This window comes from Chlamydotis macqueenii, chromosome 13 (genome assembly GCF_036417535.1).
Source record: "Chlamydotis macqueenii isolate bChlMac1 chromosome 13, bChlMac1.mat, whole genome shotgun sequence".
Classification (NCBI taxonomy): Eukaryota; Metazoa; Chordata; class Aves; order Otidiformes; family Otididae; genus Chlamydotis; species Chlamydotis macqueenii.
Genome location: NC_141568.1, coordinates 13,043,690 through 13,060,000, shown reverse-complemented (window position 1 = coordinate 13,060,000; position 16,311 = coordinate 13,043,690). Strand labels below are relative to the sequence as shown.

At 42.1% G+C, this 16,311-nt stretch overlaps 1 protein-coding gene across 2 annotated transcripts in view; it reads left to right on the top strand.

Moving 5' to 3' along the window:
• URI1 (URI1 prefoldin like chaperone) overlaps positions 1 to 9,807 on the top strand; it is a 42,392-nt gene extending 32,585 nt beyond the window's left edge. For both annotated transcript variants that reach the window (XM_086757961.1, XM_086757962.1), the window contains exons 7-11: positions 3,046 to 3,226; positions 3,830 to 4,097; positions 4,634 to 4,776; positions 6,424 to 6,685; positions 8,997 to 9,807. In XM_086757961.1, the coding sequence (XP_086614087.1) occupies positions 3,046 to 3,226; positions 3,830 to 4,097; positions 4,634 to 4,776; positions 6,424 to 6,685; positions 8,997 to 9,185 (1,043 nt within the window). In that variant the 3' untranslated portion in view covers positions 9,186 to 9,807. The remainder of the gene's footprint in view (positions 1 to 3,045; positions 3,227 to 3,829; positions 4,098 to 4,633; positions 4,777 to 6,423; positions 6,686 to 8,996) is intronic.
• Positions 9,808 to 16,311: the final 6,504 nt, after the last annotated feature.

The window sequence follows — 16,311 nt, the reverse complement described above, 5'->3', positions numbered from 1 at the left end:
TGTCTTGAAATACCATAAGCCAATTATTCCTTACGTAGGATTAATACTCCTTATTTGGGATTGACTGATTTATTTCATTTCACTGTATCTTTTACATTTTAAAAATTGCTTTATTCAAATTAAAAATTACTAATCTCAAGGTGAGAAGGATTTTGTCCCTCGGTTTCACTGTGGGATGCTGTGATGTGCCTTGGTAGCCACCAGCTAGGTGTATTTGGGGGCTCTTTTCGTTGAAGAGTCCACATTGGGAGTTTGAACTTTTCTAGAAGAAAAGAGGCAGCAAATGGAGAGGGAACTAGAGAAGAATTTTTTTGTATCAAAGTGTGAGTTTTACAACAGGAGAAATACTAGAGAAACTCCAGCTCTGGCTGTTACAGGAGAAGAGTGTGAGCAGTGTCAGCAAGGAGGGGAAGAAGGCGCAGGCAGGGATGAGACATAAACAAACAACATAAACGTTGTCATCCACTGGGGCATTTCACTAGTGTCGGTGAAACAAATGTGAAAACTATTTCAGCATGCAGGTCTTGCAGATGCACTGAAGCAGATACTTCCTGAAGACTTCTGGAGAGGACACTGGGAAACAAAGTCAGTTGTGCTAAGGAATTGGATAGTTTCTGTGCTGTGTGAAGTGGTGCTTGATAGGTAAGACTCAGGCAAAGTTGGAGGAAGAAGTAATTTTACAGTCTGAATATAGCATCAGTTGGACATTTTGAGAAGGAGTGGTAGTTTGTGGTTTGCAGAGGGCTAAGCTGGGCAGTTCACTGTTACATTTTTCTGGAAGGAATCACAATATGCCTTATATGCCAAAGCTGACTAAGGGGACGTCTTTACTATGGGTAGATGTCTGCAGAATAGAAGTAACATTCTGGGAAGTGCATTGAATTATAACATTGTCAATACAGAAATGTGTGGATGCTAGGTCAACTTTTGTGCAGCTTTTTATTGTATCCTAAACTTTAAGCATCATTATTGTCCTCTGAAATCATCTCAATTTTGGCTGAAAATCTTTAAATGGGAATTACATACATTTTCTATCAGCACCAATCTGTACTGAGATTGAAAAAGAAGTAGCTAAAAGAACAACTTAGCAGTTATTTTGAGGCAGGCTGGGCTTCATCAGCTTAGGAATTGTTTTTGTTCACATGGAAATGGACTGTATCTCTGAGGAAGCAAACCCAAGTATCCTGAGCATCTCAGTTTATTGCTGACTCTCTGTTTTTCAGAACTTCAACATTTTACTGGTTTTGGTTAGTGCATTAAGTTAATGGCGGTGCTTTGTAGTAACAGTGAGTGAGCACAGTGGATATTGGAACAGCAGGTGGTTATCCTCTGCTGTCTTTGAGTTCTGACCCGGTTACTGAGTGACGGGAGTTTTGTTAGAATTAGGAGGGAAGACCACTGGCATGTTGAAGCGCTGGCGGTCAGGAAGACATGTGAATCCTTGGTAGTCAAGTCAGTGGTTAATACTGAAGGGTAACAGAAAGAAATCAGGAGGGCACAGTCTGAAAATCAAATTGAAATAGATTGTTAACTAATCCTTCCAAATTTTATTTATTAATTTTGTAATTATACCAAATGAAATCCTTACAAGCTACTCTGATTGCTCAGCTTACCTCAATTTATATTCAAATCTCAATAAAACACATTTCAGCCTTTTCTTAATGAGATGATGAAAAATGCTATCCCGTGGAAGAGCAGGGGACACACATTCCAACATTACTTACAGTTACCTGTTTGCTTTTTAATGTTGCTATTGATTTTGTATTTAACTCGGGATTAAAGTATAAGCTGACATATTTGAATAAGGATATCTTTAAGCCATGAGTTCTTAAAATTAAAAAAAAATGACCACACAATTGGTTAATAGAGATTTTAAATCTTGAAGGATGCTGAATAAAGAAGACATTGTATTACTGTTGATTAGATGCACAAAGTAGAGTTTTGTGTAGACCTGTAGAGGTACTGGAGTCCCACTGTACAGACAAAGCGTTGGGTGTATTCGTGGCAGTGATGGATGGGGAAGGGTCCTTGCTTCTGTAAAGAGGTGCAGGTGCTGTGTGGGGGGTGCTGATGGGCCAAGATTGGGGAAGGTCCCTTGGGAACCTGCTTGGGACCACACGGACACAGGCGGTGCCCCTGGAAGCTGCCGATCTCTGGGAGAAGGAGGATCAAAGCAGGAGTCCTGCCCTTCACACAGACAGGGCTAAAGCATTAGTATTGCTGGCAGGCGGTTCGTTCCCTATGTGCTAGACAGCACTCAAACAGTAAAATGTATTCCCCATCCTCAATGGATGCACCATTTTATTAGATAGCAAAGCTTTTAAATGCCAGCAAGAACTTGTCGGTGACTACCATTTACTCACAAGTGTATATCTCAGGTCACCTCTGAAGTTTTAAAGGGGTTTATAGCTATTATTTTTGAAAGGCAGGTTTTTGTGTGCTTTTCAGAGAGGGTCTTTTCCAGCAAAATAAGTGATTCATAATGACTGGATTTTGGTCAGATTTTCCGGATGACTCTGCAGGTTATTTTTAATGATCTTCATTGTAAATTTAAAAAAATGCAACTCAAAACAAAAAGACTCATCTCTTTAAATATAGGTGACTTTGTCCAAAACGAGCTAAAGAACAAACTAGGTTTACTTTCCCAGTTAATAAAATGTGCTATTAATGGGACGGTGAGCAAATGTCACATTCACATTTTGGTGTCTATCAGAGCATATCAAAGTCTACTGTTTGGCACAAGAGGTAAAAAAGCCCACATTGTAATAAAACTGTCATAGGATCAGTGTCTCCTGCTTTGTAAATAAACATCTCTGCTTTGCCTCGGTATTTCTGTGATATCTGGAGACTATTATCCTGTGCTGGTGCTCTGGTTCATTGACAGTTTTACTTAAACAGTTAAACAACAATTTGAAATGGGAAATGTTTTGCCCATGTTCCTTAATTCCTTTGCGTTTTTTTTTTTTCCACCAATGTTTTCTGTTGGTTTTGTTTTTTTTTTTTCTATTGGCTGTAGTAATTGCATCTTATTTTTTTGTCACACAGGAAAATACCGAACTGCTCATAAACCTCATTCAAAGCCAAAAGTGTCAGACATTTTTGAGGTAGATTTTCCAGAAAATGGAAGTGATACAAAATCAACGGGCCGTTTTCAGTCAGAGGAGGAACTGTGGGCCCGCTTAGAAGAGCTCGAGAGACAAGAAGAGATACTTGGTGAACTTGACAGGTATAGTACTGCTGCAGCACATTCAGGTTTGGAGGTCAGAAACCTCTATAGGTGTGTGATTCTGTTTTCGCACAAAGGATCTCACCATAAGTGCAAATAGCTGACTAGACTGAGGCAGTTAAAATGATAACAGGTGGAAGAAGGGTGGAACATGAACAAAGCGTGCACTGCAAGGCCGAAAGTGCTAAAATCTGCCTCTGTGCAACCACAGCAGTCTGGCACTGTAGTATTTTTTTCTTCGAGATGATAGCAAAGGGGAAGTAAAATCCATTTCCCACAGGCTGTTTGTGGTTGTCCCACAATCCATTGTTTACAATGTAGGAGTTACACATTTAATGTTTAATGACATCCTCAGATCTATTCTGATCCTAAAGCAAAGCAATACCTATGTCATTAGCCAGGATGTCACAGTTTTGGCATTACCAGTTGACGTGGAAAGGACGTAGTCATTCTTAGAGAATATGAAAAAAGTTTCACAATCTGGCTAAAAATGTAGTACCTGGGTAAAGGGAATAGTGTACAGGCTTGTTCATTATTTTGTATGCCTGTGTCTCTCAAGAGTATGGATTGCCTCAGTTCACTTAAATATTTTTCATTTCATAGGATGCCTGATACAGTTGAGACAACTGGAGAAGACACAACCTCCTCTGAAGAGGAGAAAGAAGAGAAGAGGACAGATCTGAATGGGACATACAGAGCAGAAGACTGTATTACTCAGGGCAACTTCCATAAACAAGTAACAAATTCAGACTTGTTTGGTGGCCAAGTTAATGGCTCTACTTATTATCATAGTGATGATGAAGATGACATAGATGTTGGAGATAGCTCTGTTCCAACTATTTTTTTCTCTCACACTGTTGAACCTAAGAGGGTATGTACTTTATTATTTTTATCTTTCTCTCAAGAGATTGCATAAAACGTATATACTATATCTAAAATAAAAAGTTTTAGATAATGTAGAATGCTAACTGTAGGTTACATTTATTTGTATTCTTTTTGAATGCTTGAAACCCACTGTTTAAATCCTGCAGTTTTAAATGTGGTATTAAAAAATTATCTCCAAATGTCTACGTTTCTGTTCTGGCTTCCAGCTCTTGTAAAAGGTAGTATCCTGTCTAGGAGTTTTTAAAATAACTTTTTACTTGACTTGAAATTGACTGTTCAACAGCTCAGCTATTGAGCAGAGGTTGAATAAGCACATTAGTGCAAAGAAATGCCCCAGCCTAGTACAAGTGGTAAGGAATAAACAGTTCACACTATGAATGTTGCTGTTCATGCATTTGTTTAACTTATCTATGCTTCATAGTCTCCAGCTGCTTGGATAGGAGAATGTCAGAAGTCAGTTGATCTGCAGCCTGGTGATTGTTGATTTTATGGTCTAGACCATCATTTGTGTTCAATTTTCAGGTAAGAATAAACACAGGAAAAAATACTACTTTGAAATTCAGTGAAAAGAAAGAAGAGGCCAAGCGTAAAAGGAAGAACAGCAATGGCAATGGCCATGCAACTCCAGAACTGCCTAACATCAAAACCCCAGCAGACATTTACCGGTATGTAATTTATAGCATTGGCGCATGAGCTTTCCCCTCAGCAGATCTTCTTTTTTCATTTCTGTTCACCTGTAGAGTGAAACCGAGCCTAGTATTTTCTGAAAGAAACAGCTGGAACTCGATTTACCACTTAAAACTGAAAGTTTGTGGCTTTTGCATGGTTGCTGTGCTTTCATATCCGTAAAACATTTCTAAGCTTAAAATTTCCAACTAGCAATTCATCATTTATCTTCTTTTTCAGAGCTTCTGAAATTGAGGTAAATTTGCCAGTGCATATAATCTGCATAAAGGAATATAGCAGTTTGTTATGTATTCTGGTTAATGCCATGTCATTTGTGTCTGTGTTTGTTTTCAAATGTAACTGACCAGATCTGTCGCTTGTAATACTCCTCCTTTCACAGTTACTAATTGCTGGGCTTTGTCTCTTCCTAACAGTATCTTCAGAATATGCTCAGGTCTTTGCATAGTTTCTCTTGCATTCTCTCTCCCTAACTTTAGTCCATTACTGTCTCTATATTCTCCATAAAAAGAAGTGCTCACCTGTTGAACACTCGCATTCAGAGAGCTTGAAAAACAGTGTTGGGCTTAGAGGACTGTATAAAATACTAAAGTAAGGTGACGGGAGAGTTAAAACAAATATTTAGATTTGTAAAGATGAACACAGACACCTATTAGATTGGTTGATTAAGTGCTTGTGAAAATCACACCGCATTTGTATGTCGGTGTATTCAGGCACCTAAATATCTTTAAAAACGTGTCACAAATTGTGAGAAGTTAAAACCCTTCCTGTAACTACAGTTGCTGGGGCTGAAGGTGAGGTAAAGGATTCTTTCATGGTGCTCTCCCTGAACTCTGCAAAGGAACTGTCTTCTGTAGAGATATGCAAGCGTTCCCATGAGTACCTGACGAATAAAGCTGTTAAGAAACAAGTAACACTCTTAAAACTCATCCAGTCATTTAGGAGTTTGATAAAATTGGTGCTGTCTTCTAATGCCACTCTTTCTCCTCCACCCACCCTTGACTTCTTTAAGTCACGGAGATGGAGTACAAACTGTAGGAAGAGGCCTCTTTATCAGTTTACAGTCTGTTAATACTTGAAAATTGTCTTCGAATTGATCTGATCTTAAAAGCTGACTTTTTTTACTTTTTTTTTTTTTTAACTGAAAGCAGAAGATTATGGCACTTCTAGGGAAAAAGCTTCATCCTTGCCATGTGCAGGAAATATTTCAAGTATTTGTTTTTATATTCTGCATTTGACAAGGACTTCATTCTAGAAAACCTGTCATTGTGATCTTCTGTTTCTTTTTACAGAAACAGCCCTGACAATCGTTTAGGTTACTTTTTTCCTAACTTTTTGTAACACGCACTATTCTGTTTTCTGACACTTTTCAAAGAGCTATACGGTTTCTCCTCAAAGAGTGTACCAACTTAATGCTTGAATAAAGGGCATAAGAGTGTTTGCTCTGCAGAATTGATTCTTGTACGTTGGTAAATAAAATACCTCTAAAGGTACAGTATTGTAATTCTGCAGTGAAAAAGTTGGAAGAGCACATCATAATTAATTTGTACAAAAGACAAAGCAAGATCACTGTAAATTTGTCATCTGATCCTGAAATGGTTTATTAAAGCTAACATTTTCCTTTATAGAGTCTTTGTTGATGTTGTGAATGGAGAATATGTCCCTCGTAAATCAATTTTGAAGTCTCGAAGCAGAGAGAACAGTGTTTGTAGCGATACCAGTGAGAACAGTGCTGCTGAGTTTGATGACAGACGAGGAGTTCAGAGGAGTATTAGCTGTGATGAAGCTACTCAGAGTGACAACAGCGAAGGTATACTGGAGGAAGAGGAGGAGGAGGAGGGGCAGCAACAGCTACCAAAAAAGCTTCCTCCCTCTTCAGGGACAACTGAGGTACAGTTTTTAATTAATTATTGATTGTTGGCAGGGATAAAACCGAGAAATCTAATGACTGTAGTTGCCTATACCATCAGCTTGATTTCTTTAAAATAATTTTCTAACTCCTACCTAGTTTGCGTCAGAAGGACATTATCAGATGACAAGTTTCTGTCATATGCATCCCAGGGGCAGAGGGGAGGAGACGAGTCAGGTGGCCTTCCGGAGACCTGAAGCTCTTCTGTAAAGATCTGACAAAGTAGTCACTTGCTGGTGTTACTGAAAGCAGTGTCATGTCTGCTGGGTCACCTGAAAATTTCACTGCAGGATATACAGCAGGATTAAAAAAAGAAACATCTATACTCTGTAGTTGATGAGAGGGAAGAATTGATTCTCGGTAACCTGTGTTGCGCAGCTCCTAGACAGCTAGTTTCCAGGCGGTGTTTTTAAGTTTTAAAAGGCACAAATACCAGATGAGTGATTATTTGGACTTGCCAAAGGCAGAGAGATTGGCCTGTGGAAGGAAGCATTACACCTCTACTCATCCTATTCCAGACTAGGGGGCCATTAGTGATCCTAAACAAATCTATTCACATGTTTGGAAAGTTCAGGGCTTCATCATAAAGGAAAGAGACTGGCAACATAAAGGTACAGTTGCTTAGTGACTGGATAAGTACAAGAATTAAATGTAGCTGCTGCTCTGAAATTCATGGCATAGAGTATTCTTCATTTTTATTTTGTAAGAACTTACACTAATTTTTTCAAACTAGATGAAACTGAGTTTTCAGTAGTTCCCAATGAAGTGAGCAAGTTCAATAAAAACACTATTTTTAGAAAAATTATTTTGACAAGAAATGGACTCCTCATAAAAGCCATTGTTTATCATCATTTTTATACAAAAAGCTCCAGGTGAGTCCAGGCAGGATGTGAAGATTCATGGTGGAAGATCCATCTGTAGAGTTAGCACTTCACATTGTATGCTTTCTGGAATATATTTGCTATATTTTTATAAAACATCTAAGTACACTTTAGGTGTTACCCGTTAGTCCATTTTGTGAGTATGGCGTGATTATTCTCTACAATAAAATTCATTTTTGAAGTAACTGAAGGAGAGTGAGCGAAACACCGCAGTTAGACATGCCTTCTTAAATGCTGCTGTTTTGCTTTTGGTTGTTTTTGTGGGTGTTTGAAATACATTATTATTCCATTACCATTTGAAACACACCAACTTTTTTTTCTTTTTGTTTCTAATTTTATCAAGGTCGTTTTAGGTTGTATTTTGCTTACCTATTTTTGAAAATGAGCACGTTGTTAGAACAATGCAGTTGTGTACAGGCACAGCTTTAGGCATACTTTGGCTACTGGAGCAGAAAACAAAAAAAGCCACTGTTTTTTTTTTTGCAGGTCCTGCAAGAAAAGAATGGCTAGTTTGTTTTGGTTTGTTTTTCTTGGTAACTGAGTTATGAAAAAGCAGAACTAAGCATAGTTAATAAATCTAGTGTGCATGCCTTTGTGCCCAGTATGAGCATCAAACCTTGGATGTAAACTGCTTCGCCTTGTCCTTAGGCATTCTGAATTTTCTGTTTTCCATACATAGCAGGGTGATTTGTTCTTAAATATGTTTATGAAAAGTAGTTTCGAGTTGCCTTTTTCAAATGTTTTCCAAGAATCACAGTCATTTCTTAGCTAAGTTAAAAAGGATTAAGTCATATAATGGGCTGCGTATAAATGATCGTTTTTAAACATTAAATGTTTCTCTTAGACCTTTCATAGAGAGAAATAGTTGGAAGCAAGCTTGCCATTCTCTTAAGTACAAATTACTTTCACCATTTTTGATCATATTTGGTAAGGAGAAAAGAACAAACAAAATATGTGCTTGCCAATTTGTATGCAGTGTGTCAGCTTGATGCAATTAGAAGACATTAAGTCATAAAATATGACGTATGATGGAAATGCTGACATACTCCAACTTTGCAAAATCTCTCCATTTCTTATCCAAAATGAAACTCTATATTACATCAGCTGTTTTATTTCTTGAGCATGTGTCAGTGAGGAAGCAAATTTTTTTAGATCATTTATGCAGTAGGAATGAGATTAGTACTTTTAAGACACTGCCTTTCAGTCAGTCATCTTTGAACAAGCTATATTTTGAGGTTAATTACGATTTGGTTACTTATGCAAGGAACAGTCATTGATTTAAAGATATTTCTTTACTTTTGATTAAAAGAAATAACAATCCTAATCAGGCTAATATAGGGTAATGACCTTATGGGCATAGCTTCACATTTGCAATTTATTAGCTCATTTTGAGTGTTCTCTTCTGTTGTAGGCATTTTCCGGAACTGTTATAGAAAAGGAGCCTTTGTCTCCCTCCTTAGTACCACACCCAGTCATTGCTCACCCAGTCCTGCCTACCATTCTGGAGCGAAAATCAGAGGAAGTTTTGTCCGAAACATCAGAAGAAACTACAAAGAGGATTTCAAAATTCAAAGCTGCCAGAATGCAACAGACTAACTAGCTCCTGCCTAGCCAGCCAAAGCTGCAGTACTCATGCCTAGTTTTGCATTTGTTGAGATTACATTAAACTACATGCGTTACACCTAGCTGTTAAAAGGGTGTCCTATGTTAATTTGGCATTGGTTCTCTTTTAAATGTTTATTGGTAAGGTTAAAAAAACCAAACACCTTCCGTGTTTGAACACTTGAGTATTCATCTTTCTTTGTCGATTTCCCTGTGTGCTGTCAGCACCTCTGTATATGTTTGCGTTCGGGTAGCAGCACTTGGTTTCTTTTTCAAAAACTGTTCCTTACATACATTGTTTTTGTGTTTAAACCTAAATACAAGCAGTTTTGTGCCAGCTGTGATGTTCTACATACCATATGGACCATTTTAAGGAAACTTTTCACATTTCAAATAGATTCACCAATTATATTGCGTTACTTGCTTTAGCATTTTAAGACACACTTGTATTCACATTGCTCTAGGTTTTGCGACTAGGTGTGTGCTAAGTTTTTCCTTCCTTCAAACCTCCCTGATATCTCACTGTACAGATCTATAAAACGCTGCGTTCATGTACATTGCAGGGAAGTTTCTTTGATGGGAAAGGGTATTTTGTAAAATTAAATTTTCAGTAAAAAAGCTGTGAAAGTTGTGGTTTTTGTTGCTTTACTACTAATTTGGAAACAACACAGAGAGGTTTTTTTTGAACTTGCATTTCTAGCTTCAAGTGTTTACTAACATGGACATGAAAGTATTCCATTCTCCTCTGCCGTTGTGTTTTAACCTTGCACTAATGAATGTCCATGGAAATTGAATGCTCTTAAGGAGGGACGCATAAACTCAGACTCCGATTACAAAATCTCATAGTTCTTTTGTATGCTCAGAAAACATTGTAATTGTCTTGGGAATGCCCAGAGGGAGTCAGCGCTAAGGAAAAATGTCTTAATGGTTCAACTTCAAAATGCAACAGCACTGCAGCACTCAGGGTACAGTTTTGTGTAGCCTTCTCTCGACTGAGAGCAATCCTGGCTTCAGGAGTCCCTGCCCAGCAGCTCCTTCCTCTCCTTCTCGCCATCCCCTCCCTTGTGGTGACGCAGCTTTTGTTGGGGCCACCCCTTGAATGATAATAGGCAGTGGAGCTGGGTTTAAAAAACAAACTACCGGGTTTGGGTTGGTTTTTTTTTCGATAGTTGTGCATGTTTGTTTTTTTGAGTTGCCTAATCTGTTTCTCAGCCTGTCTGTATCAGCACAGTTAGAGGGGTAACATGTTGAGCAAGGACAAGGGAAAACATTGGTGGAGGGCATAGGGAGCTGGAGTACCTTGAACTGATGTTACTTTCCAGCTGATGTCATCAAACCACTGCCTAAAAAGTGAGGTAAAAAGGCCTGGAAGGTGTAAGGAAGGATTTGTTTTTGGCCGAAGTTCTGTGGCTTTGTAAGCACGCAGCCTGAGAGCCACCAGCATCTGGTTTTCCAAATCTTGGCCATTCAGGAACCGGGTGTCAGCTAATGTCATTTCCTCACCTTCTCAAATAACCGTGCCTGGCGCTCATGTCCTTTGCTCTCATATCACAGCAGATTAGCTCCTAGTGCAGCTTTGTGCATTAAAACAGAATCACCAGTTCTCCCTTTTCAGCACTTCCTTCTCTCTGTGCTTAAAAGGGAGGTGGAGGCATTGGGACTTCTTTTCATAAGGTGACTTTTGAAAAAGGCTGCACTCCATCTAACTCTGATGTTCTCTGCTGTGCATTTGGGAAGGTGGCGTATCATGGGCAGAAAATGCTGGCCGAGCTGCGTGGCAGCAAGAGGGCAAGAAGGGGCCGATAGCCAGGGTCCCTGCTGGGGGAGCAGCCCACCCAAGTCACGGGGCTGCGTTTCCACCGCAATACAGAGCAAATTGTGTTTTGCTGAAAGAAAAACTGAAGGGAAAGTTGTGCAGCCCTCCTGCACCCAGAGCTCGCCTGCTGGGAGGGGGCAATCTGTTTTAAGCGGATCCTGAGAATCACATTGAAAGTGTTAATGATTAACTTGATTCATGCTCAAATGCGGATTTTTTTTTTTTTTAAAGCATATTGCATTAGTACTAAAATAAGCCATCAATGCCAGTCCACCCTCTATTCACGGCTAAATATTTAAAGGAGGTTATTTATAGCTTCTTTAATGAATTCTTGGCTAAACAAAATGAAATTATGTCCTAGAAAAGTAGAAGCTATTTTGTAACCAGAACAGTGCAACTGTAAAATATAGTTCCATGAATATGTATTTTAAATAACAAGGGGTTGAGATCCAAGACTACCAGACATGGGTAATTAGAGGGAAAAGGAGAGAAAGAAAGAGAGAGAGAGAGAGAAACCCCTTTAAAAAGATTTATTTAGATATCTTCTGAAATACTTCCCACTTCTAGTTACTTCAACAAAACCAAATGCCCCTTGTCACCATAGATCAGTTTAAAATCAAAATTAATTCTTTGCTTGTTTTCTTTTTTTTTCCCTCCGCTTTTTTTCACATCCCTGCTCACGGGAAAAAGTAGGATAAATGCACCTTGGGTTTTAATGAATTATGGCCTCGGTTCAGGGAAGCATCCTTACTCAGGAATGCACTTTGGCATGTGCTTATGTCTCAAAGATTTTGCAAAGAAGAATGGATTTAACCACATGCTTAGAACTAAGCACATGAGTGTTTTTCCTAATAGGGAGCCTAAATGTGTCTGCGCCCTTTTTGCAGTATATTTAATTGTCAGAGGGTTTGCGGGCTGGAATGATCCTTCATCTTCCGTTTCTTCACTTGGGCTTTACCAGTAGATTCACTGTGCAGTGCCTGTAGCAAGAAGAAACTGCTGCAGGATTTCTGGAGGATATTTGTGAATGCTAAACCAAAAAAAAAAAAATCTACAAAAGCAGATAAAAGCCTAGACAGTGTGAAGAAATGATCACATGAAGGCCCATCTCAGTGAGGACTTAAAATTTGCTTTTTGTGCAACGCTGAAGCCAACAAGTGGATGCAGACGACCACCAATGCACAGATGAAGCAAACACTCAGATGAAGCAACCGTGCCCCAAATTTGACGTGTGTAGGGTTCCTGGTAGTAGATTAATCTGTTGAGTGTTTTTTTTGCCCCCCAATGCTGCAGTTAGAGATTTTATTCACTTAAATAATGATATAGTTTAATCAATTTCTGAAGCACCCTTGATGGCTTTTCCTGCTGCCTCCGGAAGGGCTCATCATCTGGCAGGCAGCGCTGCCAAGGGCACCGGGCATGGGGTTTTGGTTCTCCCCAGTGTTTCCCAAGAGGTTTTGCATGTCCTTAGCAAGGAGGATGCGGCCCGGCTGGAGCTGGGGCAGCCTTGGCAGCTGGTCACCGGGGTGGCACAGGAATGCGTGTGCTGCAAGGAGCCGTCCCCAGCCCCGTCCTGGTGTCCCCAGCCCTGTCCTGGTGTCCCCAGCCTGCTTGGACACAGGTGGGCAGCGCCAGCTGAAAGCACTGCGAGGCACAGCTCCTCAGGCAGGTGGAAATGCAGCAGGGGAAAACAACGGGGAAAGACATGGCTATGGCAGGGTGTGGTTGGTCCAAAATGAGAGTGGTGGCAGCTGCCTGCATGGGCACTGCAGGACCGTGGGGACAAGTCAATATGCCCCAGCTGTGCCATGCCTTACCCGACAGCCACCCCACACCGCTATTTGCAGGGCCATGATTGCATCAATTATGCACCGCAAATTACCTTCTCCACTTCCATTCCTAGTTGCCAGGCAAATTTGACTCTTCAATCTTCTTTAATTGGCCACAAGTAAGTTGGGCACCTTCCTGTACGCAGGGAAGGGGTCATGTTGGGGGGACAGTTCCCCTTGGAATCTGAGGAGGTCTGGCTGCAGAAGCTGGAGGAGAGGCAGTGGATGCTGCGTACTCACGGCAGCCAGGTCTGCACCCGGAGCTGCAGGCCTGGCCTGGGCTGGAGGAGCCCACGACGTGTGTTTAGAGGTAAACTGGATTTATTTCCCCCTCTCCTGTAAGACTAGTTGCACTTAGTGCTTTTCATTGCTCACTTAGAGCATCTAAAGCAGCAGATTTTTGTATGTTTCTAGAGTGCCTAAACCAGCTGTTTTAGCTGTTCGTTTTAACAAAGTGATTTATGTTGCAAAAAATGAGCTGGGATTAAAAGAAATCAGATGTGTGTATTTGGTATGCAATATTTTTGTATTACAAATAGCTCCGTTCTAACCCACATTAACCCCATGATACGTGAATTTTGCCAACTCCCGCTGCGTCTTTTAAATCGAATCCAGTGAATCGCTCCGAGTGCTCTCGTTTCTGAACAGCCTGGCCTCACAGCCTGGCCTTCCCGTCGAAGCCCTCTCACACCGTCGGGTGCCTTGGGCAGCCCGAGCCGAAGGGCTCATCTGCGCTGTTGGTGTTTGCCTGCCAGCACCCAGCTGCAGTGGGCCAGCCCGTCAGGGTTTTGGTTTTCCTTTTAGCTTTTTTTTTTTTTTTTTTTTTGGCGGGGGCGGGGGGCGGTGTGTGTGGGGTTTTTTTTTTTTTGGTGGATTTTTCTGGGGGTATTTTTTTTTTCTTTTTTTTTTTTTTTTTTTTTTTTCTCCCTGCGCACGAGGGCCGCAGGGCGGGAAGGGGCGCGCGGGCCGCTGCGCGAGGGAAGAGGGGCGCAGGGCGGGAAGGGGCGCGCGGGCCGCTGCGCGAGGGAAGAGGGGCGCAGGGCGGGAAGGGGCGCGCGGGCCGCTGCGCGAGGGAAGAAGGGCGCAGGGCGGGAAGGGGCGCGCGGGCCGCTGCGCGAGGGAAGAGGGGCGCAGGGCGGGAAGGGGCGCGCGGGCCGCTGCGCGAGGGAAGAAGGGCGCAGGGCGGGAAGGGGCGCGCGCGCCGCTGCGCGGGGGCGGGGCCCGGGGCGCGGGCCCGGCCGCCTGCAGTTGCCGGCGCGCGCCGGCTGGGAGCAGCGCCGAGCAGGAGCGGGAGCGGAGAGCTGCCAGTCAGCGGCTGTGATTTATTATTCATTTCTGTTATAGGTGGGGTGTGCAGACAGTTACAGTAATAATTACCAGGACCAGAGTGTTTCCTAGGCAACGGGGTTTTTTTTTCCCCTTCATTCATGCTGTTGCGGAGAGTGTGCCTGTAAAGCATGACATTGCTGTATTCGGGGGTTTGTTGCCCTCCTGCTGCTCCGGGTTTGAGGTTAGTTACAGCATCATAAGGTGCTCTCAAGCATAAAAAGCTCAGGCTGGGATTAAAGCATGTGGGGAACACTATCGCTAAGTCTTTCCTTCTACTGTTTCACTTTTAAGTAACAAGGTTATAAAAATGCAAACGCCATCTCGGGGTTGTTAATAACTAATATTGGGGAGAATTCCTTCAAGTTGTAAAACATTTTCGGTAAACAAAACCCAACCCAGGTGAGGGGGCTCCTTGTATTATTTCACGGCGGTCTCATGGAAATAGTCTTTGCAAAAAAAGGGACTTGCAGCTTGATCCAGCCTTCCAGTGTTTAGCACCATAAATCAAGGGGAACTGCTCCATGCGGCTCATGATAAGGTGCTGTTTGTTGTTTATCCCGCTTTATGGTAATGGCTTGTGAGGAGGAGGGTGCCGTGTCCTTCCCGAAGGAGCGGGAGCGATCCCTGATGTGGTAACGGAGTAACAGACACCACGGCTATTATTGGAGATCTACAAATGAAGCGTGTTATCCTACGTTTTTAGGCTTACCGGAGCGCTCATTTTCAGAAACTTACATCAAGCATTGTGCGAGGATGAAAAGTGGTGTTTTTCCATCTCCGCTGTACAAGGCAGAGCGGATTCAGGATGCAATCTCACACTGAGATGGGGAATTTTTACCCGTTAAAATTTTGAAGTAAGATGCTAAAGCGTGATTGCATCTAGAAAGATTGTAATCTGCTGGTGACGGGCTCCCCTCGGAAGGGTGGGCTGTGCACTAACGGGGCAGCCTGGCCTGCGGAGCGCTCGGGGATCCCAGGCTGTTGGTATGGTTTGATCTCTTTGAAATGTTAATGGTGGTACTAAAATAAACAAACAAACAAAACAACCCCCAAACCTGCCAAACCCACAAACCAACCAACCCCTGACAGATCGTAACTCTCAGCTCAGCTGTGCACGCAGCCAGCTCACAAAAACTCGCTGGCCTGTGGTCCGCCACCCCTGTGGAGATCGGTCACTTGGGGGGACTGACCCACGCTGCCCCTGCTTGGGTGACAAACCCCACATTCCAGGCCACGTCACGCCGTTGGTAGGAAGGGATGGTGAGCATCCTGCTGCACTGCAGGGCCGGGGCAGCCCTATGAGAGCGAGCCCATGGGTGTCTGCAGCCTGCCTGTGAACCCCAAATAGTTTTGGGCTCACCAGTGTGGGGTGATGCTGCATGTCCCACCACCGCCCATGCTGCTCCTGGGTCTGGTGTGAGCCCCTCTGCAGCCCCCCACAAGCAGTGCCTGCTCTAACCTGTGGCATCCCCCACTTTCCACCATGAACGCCCACCTCGGTCCCGCCAGGGCCCAGGGGTGCGGTGAGCAATTCGGGCTGCGTGGTGCCCGGGTGAACTGTCTGCCATACTCCCATTTTCATCAACGCAAATCATTTACGCTAATTCCTCCAGATTTGGATTTAAGTTTTAAAGAAAGCTTCAAGTTACCTCAAAATAGCTTGGTAATTATTTTAATAACTTGTGTGAGCAGGAACAATACCCACAGTGTCAATTCTGGCTCGCAGAATGTTTTTTTTCAACTGTTCTGAGGAAAAAACAGCGAACAGTTCAACAGCTTAAATACAAGCGAGTGGATCTCCAGAGATTAATCTGTCTGGTGTTCCTCAGGTAAAGACTTCTGCACAATTTAACAAAGGAAATAATTTTCCTATTTTTATAATGCATGTCTCTCTGTGGTATAAATTACTAAAACCACCCTGCTTATCCTCAGTAATGTTATAGATGCAGATAATTTACTGTGTATCACGTTATCAGTTCATTAAAGAGATGCAATAAAATCATTATTTACTAAGAAACAGCAACCCTTGCAATATCTTGTCAGAGAAATTGGCTGATGCAAGAGGATCATATTTAAGCCTATATTCACAATAGCCCTTTAAACATTTCATCTGCTTCCCACTTGAGTTTCGTGGAGGGAGCCGCTATTCC